The sequence below is a fragment of the Mobula hypostoma genome, chromosome X1 (assembly GCF_963921235.1).
Source record: "Mobula hypostoma chromosome X1, sMobHyp1.1, whole genome shotgun sequence".
Classification (NCBI taxonomy): Eukaryota; Metazoa; Chordata; class Chondrichthyes; order Myliobatiformes; family Myliobatidae; genus Mobula; species Mobula hypostoma.
The window spans coordinates 29921612-29939218 of NC_086128.1; the positions used below are offsets into that span (position 1 = coordinate 29921612).

A 17607-nucleotide genomic window follows, 5' to 3' on the forward strand; every position below is an offset into this window, starting at 1 on the left:
CTAGATTGTAGAAAGTTTGACAAACAAAACCTTTATATCAGAAATCATTCCACCACAGGACACTTGAACAGCTGAGCTTTTAACTGGAAGTTTACATCAGTCATTCATTCAATCTTTCTATTTCTTCAAATCCAATCACAGAATCAAATTAAGAAGATAGAAAATTTAGAATTGTTTCACAATTTAAGGTAAGTGAGTTTAATATGATGTGAATTTTGTCACTGGTAAAGTATTGTACTTGTAGTAATGCATAAAAGACATGTTAGTTCAGACAGGCATGCCTTTTCTTCAAACCGCACTATTTACACTTTCATTGATGTCTCTCACTCTTCACCTTCTGGTTAGTGCCTCTTACCCTTCATCTTCCTAGTCTTTGAATCCCTTATCCATTGCCCACTCACCCTCTAACTTCCTTCCTCCAACATTTGCAACCCTCTTCCTTTCACTTGGACCTTATTGCTTGGCCATCTTTGCACTGTGTGCTTCAGTGAAGAAGGAGAAGGAGCACAAGCTCGTGGGTAATACCGAATAATAGGTGAATCCAGGTGAGAGGGGGAAGGTAAGAAGGTGGACGGGAGGGCATTATGTGTAAGAGGTGGAAAAGGCAGAGGGCTTAAGATGGAATCTGAAAGGACAAGACAGTAGGCCATGGAATAAAGGAAAAGGGGTGTGGAACCAGAGAGAGGAAGGTGTAGATTATGGGCAGGTCATGAGGGTGGTGGATGAGAAGGAGATGGGGTAAAAAGACCAGAGTGATCATGGAAAACATAGAGAGGTGAGGGGAAGAGAGAGGAATGATTATGGGAAGTTAGGGAAATCGATGTTGATTGCATTTCAGGTTGGAGACTACCAAGGTGAAATATGAGGTGTTCTAATTATCTGTTGTGAGTTGAACTTCCTGCCCTCTACTGTGGATCAGAGATACAGATTTCTTACAGACACCTCAAGGAATTGGAGAGATTCCAGCAATATTGATTAAACTTGGAAGGAATGTGTCCAGCACCTATAGCCCCTGGAACCTGCAAGTCCCACACTCATCAGAATCCACAGAATTAGAATGCAAGCAAGTTATCTGATGGACTATCAGAGAAGAAAAAGCCTAGTGATACTTGTGCACGATTCCTTTTCATTCAAAACAAACACCCCTAATGCTCAGTGAGATTCCACTCATCCAATGAGAGTGTGTCTACAGATTGAGACGGTCACCATTCACTCAGTGGAAGGATTCCTGTTTATTCTGCATGTAGTCTTTCCTGAGAAGGTGCAATCATTCACTTTGTGGACATACAGTTACTAAATTTGAGGACTGTTGTTTGTATTTTGTAATTGTCCAAAGTAGAGATGCCTACTGGTTTTGAATGAGTACTGTGTAGTATTCTTAATGCCTAGCACAAGGTCCATGTTGAGAGGGAGCCCATGTATAATGCAAGGGGATCTGAAAAAAAGAGGGAGTTATTGAGCTGTTTAATTTGGTGTGCAGGTTTTTGACACTGGCTGGCAACAGAATCCAGAAAGTGGAAAACCTAAAATGCTTACAGAAATTGGGATTCTTAGACCTCTCAGATAATCAGATTGAACAACTGGATCCAGGTTAGTTTACTTCAGTCATCATTTCATAGCTTGAAGTAGATATTATTCAGTAATTGCCTGCACCAATTAGTCTGTCATTTCATTTCTAGAAGCTATTTGGATCCACATCAAGTCAATGGAAGCAAATTGTTCTCTCGTTAATGGCTATGGGTATGATTAATGAAATTGGCTGCAGCAATCTCAAATCATAGGTAGAACTTAACATGAACTTGCAATGATTCAGCACAAATTATCATCTCTGTGTTGGGCTCTTTCAAACGTAATCTGTCAGTAATGCTGTTTCAAATTTTGAGTGTTAAGGCACATTTCCGAAGTGGTGTAGAGAATCTTTGACCAAGCTGTGACCTACTAGCTTGGGAATGGTTCATACTGAAAGCATAAAGTATTTTGTTAACCAATAAGCAAAATATACAGCATTTCTTTTTTTAATTAATTTTTTATGCATTTCTACAATAGAGCTACAGAAAAAACCCATCAACAAAATGGAGATTTATACAGTGCAAAACAAACATGTCCAATATATAATTCATAACAATAAATAAAAGCACCCAAAATAAAATCATGTAAGATTAGTATCCTCCCCAAACTCCCACTGAAAAAAAACCCCAGGCCAACCATTTCTGTGTATAAAAGAAAAAATTAATTGGAGCATTCGACCCCACAGAGCTGTAAATATATATATAAAAAATATATAATGCTGACTACCAAAACTATAATGTAATTCACAACAAAAAACCGTAAAACTTAAAGAAACAAAAAGCTGAAAGTAAGGGATTGTAGTACCAGAAAAAGGATAAACTTAATCTAAAGAGGAGTTATGAAAGTATTCAAGAAAAGGTCCCCACACCTTATGAAACTTTATGTCCGAAATAAGAAGTGAATAATGAATCTTTTCAAGGTCTAAACAGGACATAACATCACTCAGCCATTGAGCATGAGTGGGTGGGGCAGCATCTTTCCATCTAAGAAGAACTAACCGTCTAGCCAAGAGAGAGGCAAAAGATAATGTTCGACGTTTGGTCGGACTCAAGTATATATCTACTTCATCTTGAGGATTTCTGATGAGGCAGCATTTCTAATGAAAAATGTTCCAATGATATAAAATCTTTTCATTCTCTCAGACCATATGTTAAGTCATTTTCTTGATTATTATAAATCTATCCAAACAGAGGGGTTTCAACTGTAACACTTTATGGTGTGTAGAGCAGTGATTCCCAACCTTTTTCTGCTCGTGTCCCACTTGTGACTTTCATTTACCTCTGTACCTCCCCCCCGCCCCATAGTCTCAATTAGATGCTAAATTTTTTTGGTCAACTGTACTAATTCTAATACACAGACAATATTTATGATATAACAAGTTATAAGCATTATTATATGTTAAATATAATGTTACAAGTGTATATGAAAAATAAAACTATTTCAAAGCTCTGAATAGGATACATTATTTATAATATTATATAATATTCTTCCAACCTGCAATGAAAAAGTGCTTAATATTGTTATTTTGGGAATTTAGTGAGTTATTTGCGACTGATGCAAACTAGCGGGTTTTTGAATATCTGGTTGCAATTTGGTTAAAGATAATCAAAGATCACCTGTTTTCACAACATCAAGATGGTTGCGAGCTTTAGAAAGTAGGCAAAGAACTTGACTAAAACCACATCCAACTAGCTAAGAGGTGGGAAATCAAATTAAAAAACAACTTTGCTTTCTCCCAGAGCTGTGGAAACTTATTTTGAATATCACTAGTTATTCAGAAATTTTGCTTGCTGCATTTGAACTTTGCTTGAGCTGTTATATCACTCTGCAGCTCAAGTAGACATTCTTGCAATGTGGTGTCAACATCATTCACATTCACCCCAAATGGATCCACCACCCAATCTGCGTGAATATCCATCTTCAACAGGTCTCTGAACAGAAATTTCATATCAGTGTGCAGTTGTTTCAAATGATCAATATATACAATCAGATCATCATGTTGCAGTTCTACTTTGAGTGGCCAGTGAAGGAAATTACATAAACTTAACTGCTTATCACTTAGAAATGCTATAATACTATCTCAAAGTGCAACAAAATGGAAAAATAATCATCCTTTGCATCATCTAACAGATGTTCCCATTCATTTCATTGAAATTACATATATTCATTTATTTTTTTTATTTATGTATTTTAGTCATATTTCATTAAAACAGTAAACATGGCCCATTCAGAAATCAGTGGTCCACAGTTTCTTGTTTTTTTTTTAACTCTTCAGCTACCTCTTTCAGAACCCTGGGGTGTAGTCTATCAGGTCCAGGTGACCTGTCTACCTTCGGACCTTTCAGTTTCCCAAGCACCTTCTCCCTTATAATAGCAACTGTACTCACTGCTAGTGTCTTCCTCAGTGAAAAGTGATGCAAAATACTTATTCAGTTCGCCCACCATTTCCTTGACCCCCATTACTACCTCTCCAGTGTAATTTTCCAGTGGTCCAATATTTACTCTAGCCTCTTATTCTTTATATTTCTGAAAAAAATACAGATCCATAATTCCTTGAAAGTGGTGTTTTGGGTAGATAGGTTCGTAAAGAGAACTTTGGCACATTAGCCTTCATAAATCAAAGTATTCAGTACTATTATGTTGAAGTTCTTTAAGACATTGGTGAGGCCTAATTTGGAATACTGTGTGCATCTCTGGTCACCTACAGGAAACAGATCCATAAGATTGAAAGAGTGCAGAGAAAATGCACAAGGATATTGCTGGGACTTGAGGACCTGAGATATAGAGAAAGGTTAAATAAGTTAGGACTTTATTCCCTGGAGCGTAGGAGAATAAGGGGAAATTTGATAGAAAATTATACAAAATTATGAGGCAAAGGTGGGGGTTGTGGAAAGAGCCTGGAGGTGGTAGATGTGAGTTTGATTTCAACATCTAAAAGAAGTTTGGATATGTGCCTGGATGGGAGGGATATGGAGGGCTATAGTCCATGTGTGGGGTGATGGGACTAGGTAGAATAATAGTTTGACACAGACTACAGACTAGATGGGCCAGAAAACCTATTTCTGTGCTGTAGTGCTCTATGACTCTGGCTAATGCTAAAGATCCAAAAAATGATATCAAATAAGAAAACCAGAGGACTGGGATATATTTATTAGTCTGTATGCATGGCACATGGTATGAAAACATCATTGTGATGTTGAAATGCAAATTAAACCAATTAAGCTCACTTTCAAGCCCCAAGGACGTATTGATATATTTTCAAAATGACTTAAACATTGCAGTATTCTGCAATGGCTACAGTAACATTGTGATTATATTATTGGGCAAGGGGACTGGAGTAATTTAATTCCTTGTGCGAAATTCAGCATAAGTGCCGAATTAGGAAGTTGTGATCACTAATGGTGACCATAAAACTACTGGACTGTTGTAAACATCCAATTGCTTCACTAATAACCTTTATGGAGGAAACTTAATATTCTGGCCTGGGCTGGCCTAAATGTGCTCCTGTTCTATTGTAATGTGCTTGACATTTAACTGACACTCAGTTTCAGGACAGTATAGCTTGTCGTTGTTGCTCAGACCCCACAATAGATTATAAAGTAGTCCTCTGATACAATTAGAAGTTTTCCACATGATAATTTGACAAATGTAACAGAAAAAGCCTGAAGAAATTACCATGTCCCCGTCGACTCTTACCAAATTTTATTGATTCACCATAGAAAGCATTCTGTCTGGATGCATAATGGCTTGGCATAGCAACTGTTCTGTATGTGACCTCAAGAAATTACAGAGAGTTGTGGACACAGCTCAGCACATCACAGGAACTAGCCTCCTCTTTATGGACTCTGTCTATACTTCTCGCTGCCTCATTAAAGCAGCCAGTGTACTCAAAGATCCCACCCACCCCGGACATTCCCTCTTCTCCTCTCTCCCACTGGATTCAAGGATGGCTACTGTCCCACTGTTATCAGACTCTTGTATGACAAGATAGATGCTTGACCTCACAATCTACCTCGTTATGATCTTGCACTTTATTGTTTACCTGCACTGCACTCTTTCGGTAGCTTTTACACCTATTCTGCTTTGTTATTGTTTTACCTTACTCAAGTTCAAAGTAAATTTTATTATCAAAGTACATACATGTTGCCATTTACAACTCTGAGATTCATTTTTCTGCAGGCATAGTCAGCAAATCTATAGAATAGTAACTATACCAAGATCAATGGAAGATCAGTTAGAGTGCAAATGCAAAGATAAATAAAAAGCAATAAATAAAAAAAGCATGAGATAACCAGATGAAGAGTCCTTAAAGTGAGATCATTGGTTGTGGGAACATCTCAATGGATGGGCAAGTGAGTAGTTATCCCCTTTGTTCGAGAGCCTGATGAGTGTGGATTAGTAACTATTCTTGAACCTGGTGGTGCAAGTCCTGAGGCTCTTATACCTTCTACCTGATGGCAGCAATGTGAAAAGAGCATGGTCTGGGTGGTGGGGATCTCTGATAATGGATGCTCCTTTCCTATGACAGCGTTTCGTGTAGATGCGCTCGATGGTTGGAAGTGGTTTACCCGTGATGGACTGGGCCGAACCCACTACCTTTTATAGGATTTTCCGTTCAAAGGCATTGGTGTTCCCATACCAGACTGTGATGCAGCTAATCAATACACTGTCCACTACACATCTATAGAAGTTTGTCAAAGTTTTAGATGTCATGCCGAATCTCCGCAGACTCCTAAGGCAGGGGTCCCTAACCTTTTTTTGCACCACGGACCGGTTTAATATTGACAATATTCTTGCGGACTGCCCGACGGGGGCGGAGCGGTGGTGTTCAAGTAGGGTTGCCAACTTTCTCACTTCCAAATAAGGGACAAAAGTAGCAGTCAAATACGGGACACTTGTGTTTACCCCGAGAAAGACTACCATGACCATGAAGCCTTGCGTGGGCACCTGTGTGTGCATGCGTGACGTATGCATACATGACGTGCGCATGCATGTACATGCCGATTTTTTCTCTACAAATCGGTTTTAGCTTAATCTTCCCGATTCTGTTAAGCGAAACTACACTGTACATACATTATTTCTACTTTATATAGGCCGTGTATTTATCATATCATTCCTACTTTTACTATACATTAGTGTTATTTTAGGTTTTATGTGTTATTTGGTATGATTTGGTAGGTTATTTCAAATTCAACAGTGTGTGACAGGGAATGAGGAAAGGTACAGCTGACTCATATCATTTCATGTCGCCAAATCATATCGTTTCCTCGTGGCCCAGTAGCACATGCTTTGCGGCCTGGTACCAGTCCATGGCCCGGTGGTTGGGGACCACTGTCCTAAGGAAGTAGAGGCGCTGCCATCTTTCTTCACAATTGCACTTACATACATTCTGGGTCCAGGACAGATCCTCTGAAATAGTAACACCCAGGAATTTAAAGTTGCTAACGCTCTTCACCTCTAATCGTCCAATGAGGACTGGCTCATGGGCCTCTGGTATCCCTCTACTGAAGTCGACAATGAGTTCCTTGATCTTGCTGACATTGAGTGAGAGGTTGTTGTTATATGACACCACTCAGCCAGATTTTCAATCTCCCTCCTGTATGCTGATTCATTACCATCTTTGATTCAGCCCACAACAAATCTTTGATGGAGAATGGACGTGAAAGCACAGAGGAACATCTGGAGAAATTTCTGAATTTCTGAAACGCCCGTTCGCTGCTGTCGTTACTGTGTGATTGGGAATCTTTCGGAGGGTAGGCCTCAAAATCCCCGGCCTTGCCTGCTTTTGGCGACCGAGAAGGAGGTCGAATCGTTTGGACAGAGATGGCGCTCAGTACTCTGTGTCGGACAGCTGATCAGAGCTCGAAGTTTTCGGATGACTCAGAGTCAGATTGTAGTCAGCAGGGTAGGGAGAGTTTTTCTTCCTTTTCCCGTCTGCGTGAGATGTAGGACATTTGAGAAATTTTGAACTTTACTGTGCGCATGGACTTCTTCATCAAGTTATGGTATTGTGCACTGTTGTAACTATATGTTATAATTATGTGGTTTTGTCAGTTTTTTCAGTCTTGGTCTGTCCTGTGTTTTGTGATATCACACCGGAGGAAATAATGTATCATTTCTTAATGCATGCATTACTAAATGACAATAAAAGAGGACTACGTGTCTTCATAATCTAAAAAACAGTAGTGTCATCAGCAAATTTGAATATGGTATTGGAGCTGTGCTTAGCCACACAGTCATAGGTTAAAAGCAAGTCAAACAGGAGGCTAAGCACACAGCCCTGTGGTGCACCTGTGCTGATGGAGATCATGTCGGAGATGTTGTTGCCAATCCAAACTGTCTGTGGTCTACAGTCAGGAAATCCAGGATCCAATTGCAGAAGGAGGTTACTGAGGCCAAGGTCTTGGAGCTTATTGATTAGTTTTGAGGGGATGATGGTGTTAAATGCTGAGCTGTAATTGATAAAGAGCATCCTGATGTATGCACCTTTGTTGTCCAGATGTTTCAGGGATGAGTGAAGAGCCTATGAAATGGCATTTACTGCAGACCTTTTGCTCCAGTAGGCAAATTGGAGTGGATCTAGTTGCCCCTCAGGCAGGAGCTGATAAGTTTCATCACCTGCCTCTCAAAACACTTCATCACTGTGGATGTAAGTGCAACTGGGCGATAGTCATTGAGACAGGTCACCACTCACTTCTTGGCCTGCTTGATGCAGGTGGGTGCCACACTGCCGAAGCGAGAGATTAAAGATCTTAGTGAACACTCCAGCCAGTTGGTCAGCACAGGACTTTAGTGCGAGGCAAGGTATCCCATCCAGTCCGGATGCTTTCCTTGGATTCACCCTTTCGAAGGCAGCCTGCACATCAGTTTCAGGATCATCGGGAGATGTGGGGGTTTGCGATGGTTCCTCCATGTTCTGACAGTCAAAGCGAGTATAGAAGGCATTGAGTTCATCGGGGAGCGAAGTCCTGTCTCTGATGTTGCTTGATTTCACTTTGTAGGAGGTGCTAGCATTCAAGCCCTGCCACAGCTGACAAGCATCCCTCATTGATTCAAGTTTGGTCTGGATCTCTCTTCCCCCTATTACAGATATTTACACCACACACTGCACCCGCAAAGCTAAGAGTATTGTGAAGGACCCCATACACCCCTCATACAAACTCTTCTCCCTCCTGCCATCTGGCAAAAGGTACCGAAGCATTTGGGCTCTCACGACCAGGCTGTGCAACAGTTTCTTCCCCCAAGCCATCAGACTCCTCAATACTCAGAGTCTAGACTGACATCTACATCATTTATTATTATATTGTAATTTGTCCTCTACTGTGCCTATTGTCTTGTTTATTAATTATTGTACTGCCCTTCACTGTTTGTGCACTTTATGTAGTCCTGTGCAGGTCTGTAGTCTAGTGCAGTTTTTATGTTGTTTTACGTAGTCTAGTGTAGCCTTGTGCTGTCTCACATAGTCTAGTGTGGGTTTGTGTTGTTTCATGTAGCACCAGGGTCCTGGAGGAACATTGTTTCATTTTTACTGTGTACTGTACCAGCAGCTTATGGTCAAAATGACAATAAACTTGACTTGACTTGACTTGTGGGGACACACTCCACAGCTATTTTAATAAAGTCCATTACAACCACGGTGTATTCATTCAGGTCTCTTGATGAGCTCTTGAACACGGTTCAGTCTAAATTTCCTGTATCCTTTGCTTTTTGAGAGTGGCATAACTGTGTGCAGAGAAGATAAATGAGCTCGAAGGAGATGAAATATGTTCTCAGTACAGCATTTATATCTTCTACACCCATAGTGAATAAATTGCATTATAAAATGCTAAAGTTTCAAACAAGGCCATTTTGCTTATTATGCACATGCTAACTCTCTGAAAGAGTTGCTCCAATACTTCTCACAGCCATTTGAGAGTTAGTTGCAGGACTTGGGTATACAGGTCCACAATCCCTTATCCAAAATTCTGAAATCCAAAAAGCTCCAAGAACCGGAGTATTTTTCGTGGAGTGTGGAGCATGTCATAACAAGGCTTGTTTGGCGCGCCAACAGCTGACGTCACTCAGGTGTGATGTGGCAACACTAGCAGAGGCTGCCAGACGTCAGTTGTTGTTCAGCGCTCGTACTGGTTACACGTGCATTTGCTGTTTGCTGATATTTTGTGCTCACTGTTGACTTTGTGTTGAATTTCACTGTGAAAATGTCAAAAAGAGCTGCAGATACCCCTATGGGTAACAATGAGAAAAAGAGAAGGAAGCATCTATCATTATCAATAACGCAGAAAGTGGAGTTATTGCAGAAGCTTGATGGTGGTGTGTCTGTGCGGCGTCTTACTGAAGAATATTGTGTAGGAACTACCACTGTATGTGATCTAAAGAAACAGAAAGACAAGTTCCTGAAATTACTTGATGACCATAAACTAATGAAAAATAGGAAAACACTGCATAAGTCTTTTAAAATGCCATCTGTCATAGTGCTGCTTCATAACTTGAGAATCCTGTTCCTGGCCCATCAGGTACCTGTACGTATTTAGCTTAGTTTGAACCTGTATATGTCCTAGAGTATTTACGTTCTACATTTATTCCAATAAGTCAAAAAGAGTGCGGATCGGGAAAACCCGGAAGTTCTCTCTCCAGCACTTGTTGTTTGAGCATGTACAGACTTTTTTTTCTTGTCATTATTCCCTAAACAATACAGTACAACAACTATTTTACATGGCATTTACATTGTATTAGGTATTATAAGTAATCTAGAGATGATTTAAAGTATACTGTAAGACCATAAGACAAAGGAGCAGAAGTCGGCCATTCTGCCCATTGAGTCTGCTCCGCCGTTTTATCATGAGCTGATCCATTCTCCCATTTAGTCCCACTCCCCCGCCTTCTCACCATAACCTTTGATACCCTGGCTACTCAGATATCTATCAATCTCTGCCTTAAATACACCCAATGACTTGGCCTCCACTGCCGCCCGTGGCAACAAATTCCATGGATTCACCACCCTCTGGCTAAAAAAATTTCTTCGCACCTCTGTTCTGGATGTGCGCCCTTCAATCCTTAAGTCATGCCCTCTCATACTAGACTCCCCCACCATGGGAAACAATTTTGCCACATCCACTCTGTCCATGCCTTTCAACATTCGAAATGTTTCTATGAGGTCCCCCTCATTTTTCTAAACTATACGAGAGGATGTGTGTAGGTCCAGAGCTCCCCCGGGTCCTAAAGTCCACCTGCACTGAGACAGGTTAATTATCAATATAATTATCAATTTTCTGAAATCCAAAAAATTCTGAATTCCGAAATGCAACTGGCCCCAAGGATTTCAGATAAGGGATTGTGGACCTGTAGCTGTATTGAAGGAATTGGTGATCTATTTCTGAATTAGGATTGGGAGCAATCCAGATGGCAGTATGCAGATAGTGGTGTTTCTATGTTGCTAAACCCCTTGTTCTTCTTTGTGGTGCATATTGCATACTGGGGAGATCCTGTTAGAGTGGCCTAGATGGCTGTCTGCAGTGTTCTGTGCCAGTGGTGAAGGAAGTAATTTTTGAGGAGATGAATGGATTTCCAATCATGCAGGCTGCTTTGTGCTGCATATATTATTGGAGTTGCATTCACCCAGGCAGTGAGGATTTTCTTTTGCACTACTCTAGATGGTGGAAAGGCTTTGGGGGTGTTAGAATCTGAGTCACTTACCCCAGCATATGCAGCCTCTGACAAGCTTTCATAGTTAGAGTGTTTTTGTGACTACTGTGATATTGATGGTAAGGTATTTATTGATGGTAAGATCATTGATCCTTAATGGTAGGTGGTTAAACACTGTTGGGATGGTAATTACTGTGCCCTTTTTTGGAGTGGGTAGCACTTGACTCTTATTAGCTCAAACCCAAGTTAATCTCTTGTTGCATGCAGAGATGACTGCTACATTTGCTGAGGAATTGTAAATGGGATTGAACCTCTACAGCCATCAGAAATCATCCCCAATTCTGACTTTATAATTGCCATTGATGATGCTGCTGAAGATGGTTGAATTTGGGCCACTAACTGGAAAAACTTCATTGATGTCCTGGGATTGGATGATTGGCTTCCAGCTACCAGAGTGATCTGCTTTTATGTGAGGTATGACTCAAGGCAGTGCAGTTTCCTTGTTTGCCTGTTGGTTTATGTTTTATCAGGGCTATTTGATGGTACACTTGTTCAAATGAAATCTTAATGTCAGGGGTAGTCACCTTCACCTCGTATCTCAAGGTCCTGTCAAGTTCCCTTTTAAAAGCTTCTTACTCACCATATATTTCAGAAGTTTATTCTCAGGATTAATGAACCCTGAAGAGGTTAACTGCTATGCACCATGTAGACCTATTCTCTTAATTATACCATATTTACACATTTCAAATAAACAATTCAAAACAATCTATATGTAATCCCAATATCATCATAAAATGCACTAAACTAATTAAATTGATTAGGAAGTCAAAGGTTATGAGGAGAAGGAGAATGGGGTTGAGAGGGATAATAAATTAGCAGTGATCGAATGGCGAAACAGACTTGATGAGCCGAATGGCCTAATTCTGCTCCCATGTCTTATGCTCAACTCATCAAAAAAAATTAATGACTGTATGAGCAAAATGGCATTGTTTGGTATTTTATCATTGTAATGTCACCATTTCTTTATTGTGCTGCACTAACAGTCAATATAATTACTAATTCTAATAGACATGGTGAGAAAAGTATGTGACCGTGATTCATGATGAAGGAAGGGCTGTAAAGTCAGTGGGCAAATAGGAATATTTATTTATTTTGATATCTGTTGAGGCTGTTCTGGCAAAGCTTTTAAATGTGCAAGGCAGTTACCTCATCATTGACTTTTTTTGTCTTTATACACTAAGGTGAATTTCCTGAACGTCTCATCATTCTGAATATGTCAGGCAATGACTGCACAAAACAGGAAGAATATAGGTGAGTCATGAGTTCTGGCGTATTGTTTCAAGAGCTTATGTTGCAGATTTTGAGGGGTGGGGCAGAGGCCCGAAACGTCGACTGTACCTCTTCCTAGAGATGCTGCCTGGCCTGCTGCGTTCACCAGCAACTTTTATGTGTGTTGCTTGAAATTCCAGCATCTGCAGATTTCCTCGTGTATACTTTTTATCTGTTAATGTTATTTTATGTGCTGTATGTGATATATGTACTGTGTTCTGCACCTTGGTCCCAGAAGGCCGTTTTTCGTTTAAATGTACGGTTGAACTTGAACTTGAACCTCAATCTACTATACCTGTACTATCTGTCACTCATTTGCACTAATTCTAATTTTCATTCCAAAGCATTGATTGTTTATTCCTTTCCATAATTGCTGCCTGAGCTGCTGAGTTCCTCTAGCATTTTATGTGTGTTGCTCTAGATTTCCAGCATCTGCAGAATCTCTTGTGCTTATAATTCTATATGAATCCTTCTTGTTTATTCTTCCTTAACTCCCAGTCAGGATTCTACCACTCACACCCACACAATGGGCAATTTATAGTGGTCAATTAATCTACCGACCCTTTGGGCCATGGGGGAAAAGCAGAGCAACAGTAGGAAATGATGTGGACAATGTGCAATCTCAGTGCAGATAGTTCCTTTCAGATCTCTGATGCGGTGAGATACCATCTGTGCCACCTACTTGAATGGCTGAACAACACCCAATTAAGGTATTCCAAGAGTACCGGAGGGTATTGGGATCCAATATTCAGACTTAGTGATGATGAAGAAACAATGATATATTTTAATGTCATCACGGTATGTGCCTTAGAAAAGAAACCACAAGAAATGTAATTTCCATGCACCAGGTTCTCCTGTCATTCTTGGTATTAGATTGCATTGTGCGGTTAGATGTGTTAGGGTAAATAATTGCAGTATTTTTTTAATAGGACACACTGTAGCCATGCATACTAGTAGCAGAGGGAGTTAAGTCTTTAAGATGGGATAGCTAACAAGAGAGAGCTGCTTCATCCTGGGTGGTGCTGAGTTTCTTGAATGTTTCTGGGGTTAGTGGAAATGAGTTAGAAGGTGATCTGCTATAGGATACCCAGCCTCTAGTAGCCTGCATATTTATAAACTAATTCCTCTATGTTTGTGGTTAATATTGCCTTGTAGGATATTGATGGTGGGGTCTTAAGTGACAGTGATGTCATTGAACACTTTGGAGTGTGGTTAAATTCCTGTGTTGGGAATGATCGTGCCATGGTGCCTATGTGGTACAAATGTGATTTGTTCCATACCCAGCCATGCCTGAATGTTTTCAAGGTCTTGTTACAGTCTGGGCTGCTTCACTTTCTGAAGAGTTGCAAATGGAATTCAACATTGGACTTGTTACAAATTTTAACAAAGCTCATTTGGCAGAGCACCCATTTCACACCGTTCCCAATTTCCCACAGACTTCAGTAGAAATAACATTTGTCTCTTTTTGAAATGAGCAATCCTGTCAGTTTCCTGCCCCCATCTCTCTCTGTGCTGTAAAAGGAACAGTTGGTGCACATGCTCTATCCACAATGTAACGCGATATTTGTCTTTGTTGATGGAAACTGATAATCGGGCCTTCTGTCAGTGATTTCCAATATTTTACAGGGAGCAGGTGATACAGACTCTTCCTGTCCTGCAGCAACTTGATGGTATCCTTGTCCAAAGAAAGAAAGATCCAAATGAAGCTGGAGACATTCATGATTCAGATGGTTCTGAAAATGAGGAGGATTCTGATGAACTGGATGACTCTGAGGTTGAGACGAATGATTCATTACCTAACATCTTCACTTCACCAGAAAAAATAAAAGGTACAGACTATGCAGAGCATGATTCAAGCATGACTAATTCCAACATTTACAGCATTCCTGCGTTATGTAGAGAGGATATTCTAATGTTGGGCTTGAAATGCAGGGGTAAGCTCTTAATCCTGCATAAAGAAATTACCTTCCTTTTTCCTCAGTACAGAAGAAAGTACGTTTAGGAATTCTTGTATTGTTGAAATGTCCTGAGAATAGAGTGGTTAGCCACTTTATTAAACCTCACTTAGGGCCAAAACAAAAATGAATGTCTGATTTTCTTCAGGTTTGTTTAAATAGCTGGATATAAATTTGCCAGTGCTATGCTGGAATTTGAACTTGTGCCCCCAGATTGTTCGTCTAAGCCTCTGGATTGCTAGTCTACTAACAAAACCGTATGTGCTTTTCTGCTATACTGCATGAAATAATTTTATAGAGATAGAGTTATGCTGCATGAAAGCAGGCCTTTTGGCCCAACTCGTCCATGCCGAACAAGTTGCCTTGCTGAGCTAGTCCCATTTGCGAGCACTTGGCTCATATTGCTTTAAAGGTTTCCTATCTGTGAACCTGTTCAAATGTCTTTTAAATGCTGTAATTTTACCCACCTCTACCACTTCCTTTCACATGCCTACTGTCTTCTGTGTGAAACACACATACAGAATGCTGAAGGAACTCAGAAGTTCAAGCATCGTCTGTGGAGGGGGAATAAACTGTCAACATATCCAGTCAAGGCCCTTCATCAGGATGTCCAGCATTTGTAGAATCTTTTGTGTTTATGAACCCTGTGTGAAAAACTTGCCTCTCACGTCCCTTTTAAATCTTTCCCCTCTCATTTTAGACACTCCAACCCTGGAAATAAAGACTATAATCATCCACCTTATCTATGCCCCCTCATGATTTTATAAACCCCTATAAGGCCACTCTCACTCTCGTTCATTCAGTCTCTTTTACTCCAGGAAAAACAGTCCAAGCCTATCCAGCCTCTTCTCATAGCTCAAACCGTCCTGTGCCGACCACAACTTTGTGAACCACTTCTGCACCCTCTCTAGTTTACTTGCATTCCTGTGTTAGTTTATTTTTGTTTGGAAAGACACAGTTCTTTTTGGAGTAATTCTAACATTGAACCCATACTGCTAGAGGGGAGCTTATGTAGATCCCAGCTAGCACATGATTTGAAGTGGTATGATGTTCTCTTCATTCACAATAATGAATTGTATGACAGATGGTTGCGGAGTAATGACTTGTGTGTCTGACATCATCCACAAATCACAACCCATCAAGTGTAAAGAGATCTTTCAAGCTCACCATCCTCTTCAGATTTAAAATCCAGAACTTCCTACCCATGCGGTAGACATTTAATGAAAAAACGTCATTCTAACATTCTTTTTAACCTGCAGCTATTGATCTCTTTATATACTTCTCACTAATATTTATTGAATTCTGTGCTGTGACAGAGAAAAAAGCATTCTATTTCCTGCCAAATGAATCAAAGCAATATCTGCTTCTTGTTTGAGCTGCAACATTCTGATGTATTCCATAACCTGGATATTTGCCATTCTTTCCATTTTATTGTCCATTTGGCTCTGTACTGAGTGTGATATCCAGATAAAATTGCTCTTCATATTACTGCTGTCATTAAAATGTAACATTTGGTCCAATAAATAGATTCAATAACAGGATGCATTCACTATTGCTTGTTGTGATTCAAAGTGCAACCATGGCTAACAATACAGACACTGACATTTTAGCTACGTTGTAAGATGCATTGATAAAATGGTACATATTTGAGGGTTAAACATTCTTGTTTTTGACGTTTTGGGTTAAATCTTTCCTTTATCTCTGATGTATTCAGATTAGGTTAGTATTTATGTTCATTTTTAATCTATCCTTGTTTTCTTCGAGCTCCCAGACCAGTATTCCCTATAATCAACCACCAGGAGGCACCTGAAACCCTTGGATACTTCTCTACTTTCAATCTTTTCCTTTCCCACTAGAAGATATTGCCACTTTGGCTTTGGATTGTTTCTGTGATAAGTTTAGGAGCCAAGTTGAGTTGCTTTCATAACTGTATTCTTTCCTATTGTGTAATTACAAAATTCAAGCATTTTAACATGCAGTGAAGCTGGCCACTTTGAAGCTGCTACCTTTTAATCTTTATTGCATTGTTCCCCTACGCAAGTTTCATGTCTTGTTTCATGGAGACATTTCAGCTGACAGAATATCAAGACACTCCCTCCACTTCTATTTATTTTACCTTGTACACGTCACGAAACAAAAGCATTGCCAGTGTTATTCTTCCTCTCAATGTCCCCTCTTTCTCATTGTTCCCTGCTTGACTGCATCCAATTACTACGATTGAAAATGTAACACCATAAAGAACAAAAAGCACATTTCACCACTAAGAGTAGTGGGGATAGTACTCTGCACACTAAAGAATTGAATCCTGTTCGATGTTTATAGAACATAGTTATTGATTTAAAAATATGGAAAAGATGGTTGAAATTGTGTTTATCATTTAAATCTGAGAGCAAGTGTTTAAGTTTTACTTTCCTATCAGAAAATACTGCTCAAATTAATTCATACCTAGTTTAATGGAGCCGTTTTCATGAATATAGTAAGCGGTGATATAATGAGGTGTTTAATTTAGGTAGCTATAACTTCTATAGGGTGAGGAATCTGTGAAAAGGCACATTATATATAACGTTTGCAAAGAAATTTCAGGACTGTGAGAAGAAGATTTTTGTACAGAGGTCCGAGTCATTGACTGAACCAGAGATTGTTATTATTTTAAAAATAGGTTTAGATAATGATTAGGGTAATAAAGGGATTATGGGAATTAAGCAGACACACAGATTTAGGATTACTACTGACATGAGGAATAAATACTAAAACTAATGAGTAGGGCTAACAGACTTCTGAATGTTATAATTTTATTATAATATAATATAATGTGTGTCACTGTTGCACTTAAGAGCTCATTAATGCGACTTGCAAGAAAACTGCAAGTAACATTATTAAATATGTTGTTACTGTGGTCTTTGATGAGACTGCAAATAGAAATAGCTGCATCACCATGGCAAGTCAAAACTGTAAGCAGATTTTATAACAAATGCCCAGCTTTTTGTCATCACAATTTTTTTGCAGGAAGTTTACCTTGGCTGTGGTTCCAACATTAAGTGAAACAATATGAGCTGTAGTTTAGAATTATTAGACCATTGCAGATGTTACCAGCAACAAAATACAGGCAGAT

General features: G+C 39.6%; 1 protein-coding gene across 1 annotated transcript in view; it reads left to right on the top strand.

Moving 5' to 3' along the window:
- Positions 1 to 17607, top strand: part of LOC134340172 (leucine-rich repeat-containing protein 46-like) — a 34730-nt gene that overhangs the window by 12378 nt on the left and 4745 nt on the right. The window contains exons 4-7 of the mRNA XM_063037101.1: positions 142 to 188; positions 1481 to 1590; positions 12453 to 12522; positions 14167 to 14369. Of these exons, the coding sequence (XP_062893171.1) occupies positions 142 to 188; positions 1481 to 1590; positions 12453 to 12522; positions 14167 to 14369 (430 nt within the window). The remainder of the gene's footprint in view (positions 1 to 141; positions 189 to 1480; positions 1591 to 12452; positions 12523 to 14166; positions 14370 to 17607) is intronic.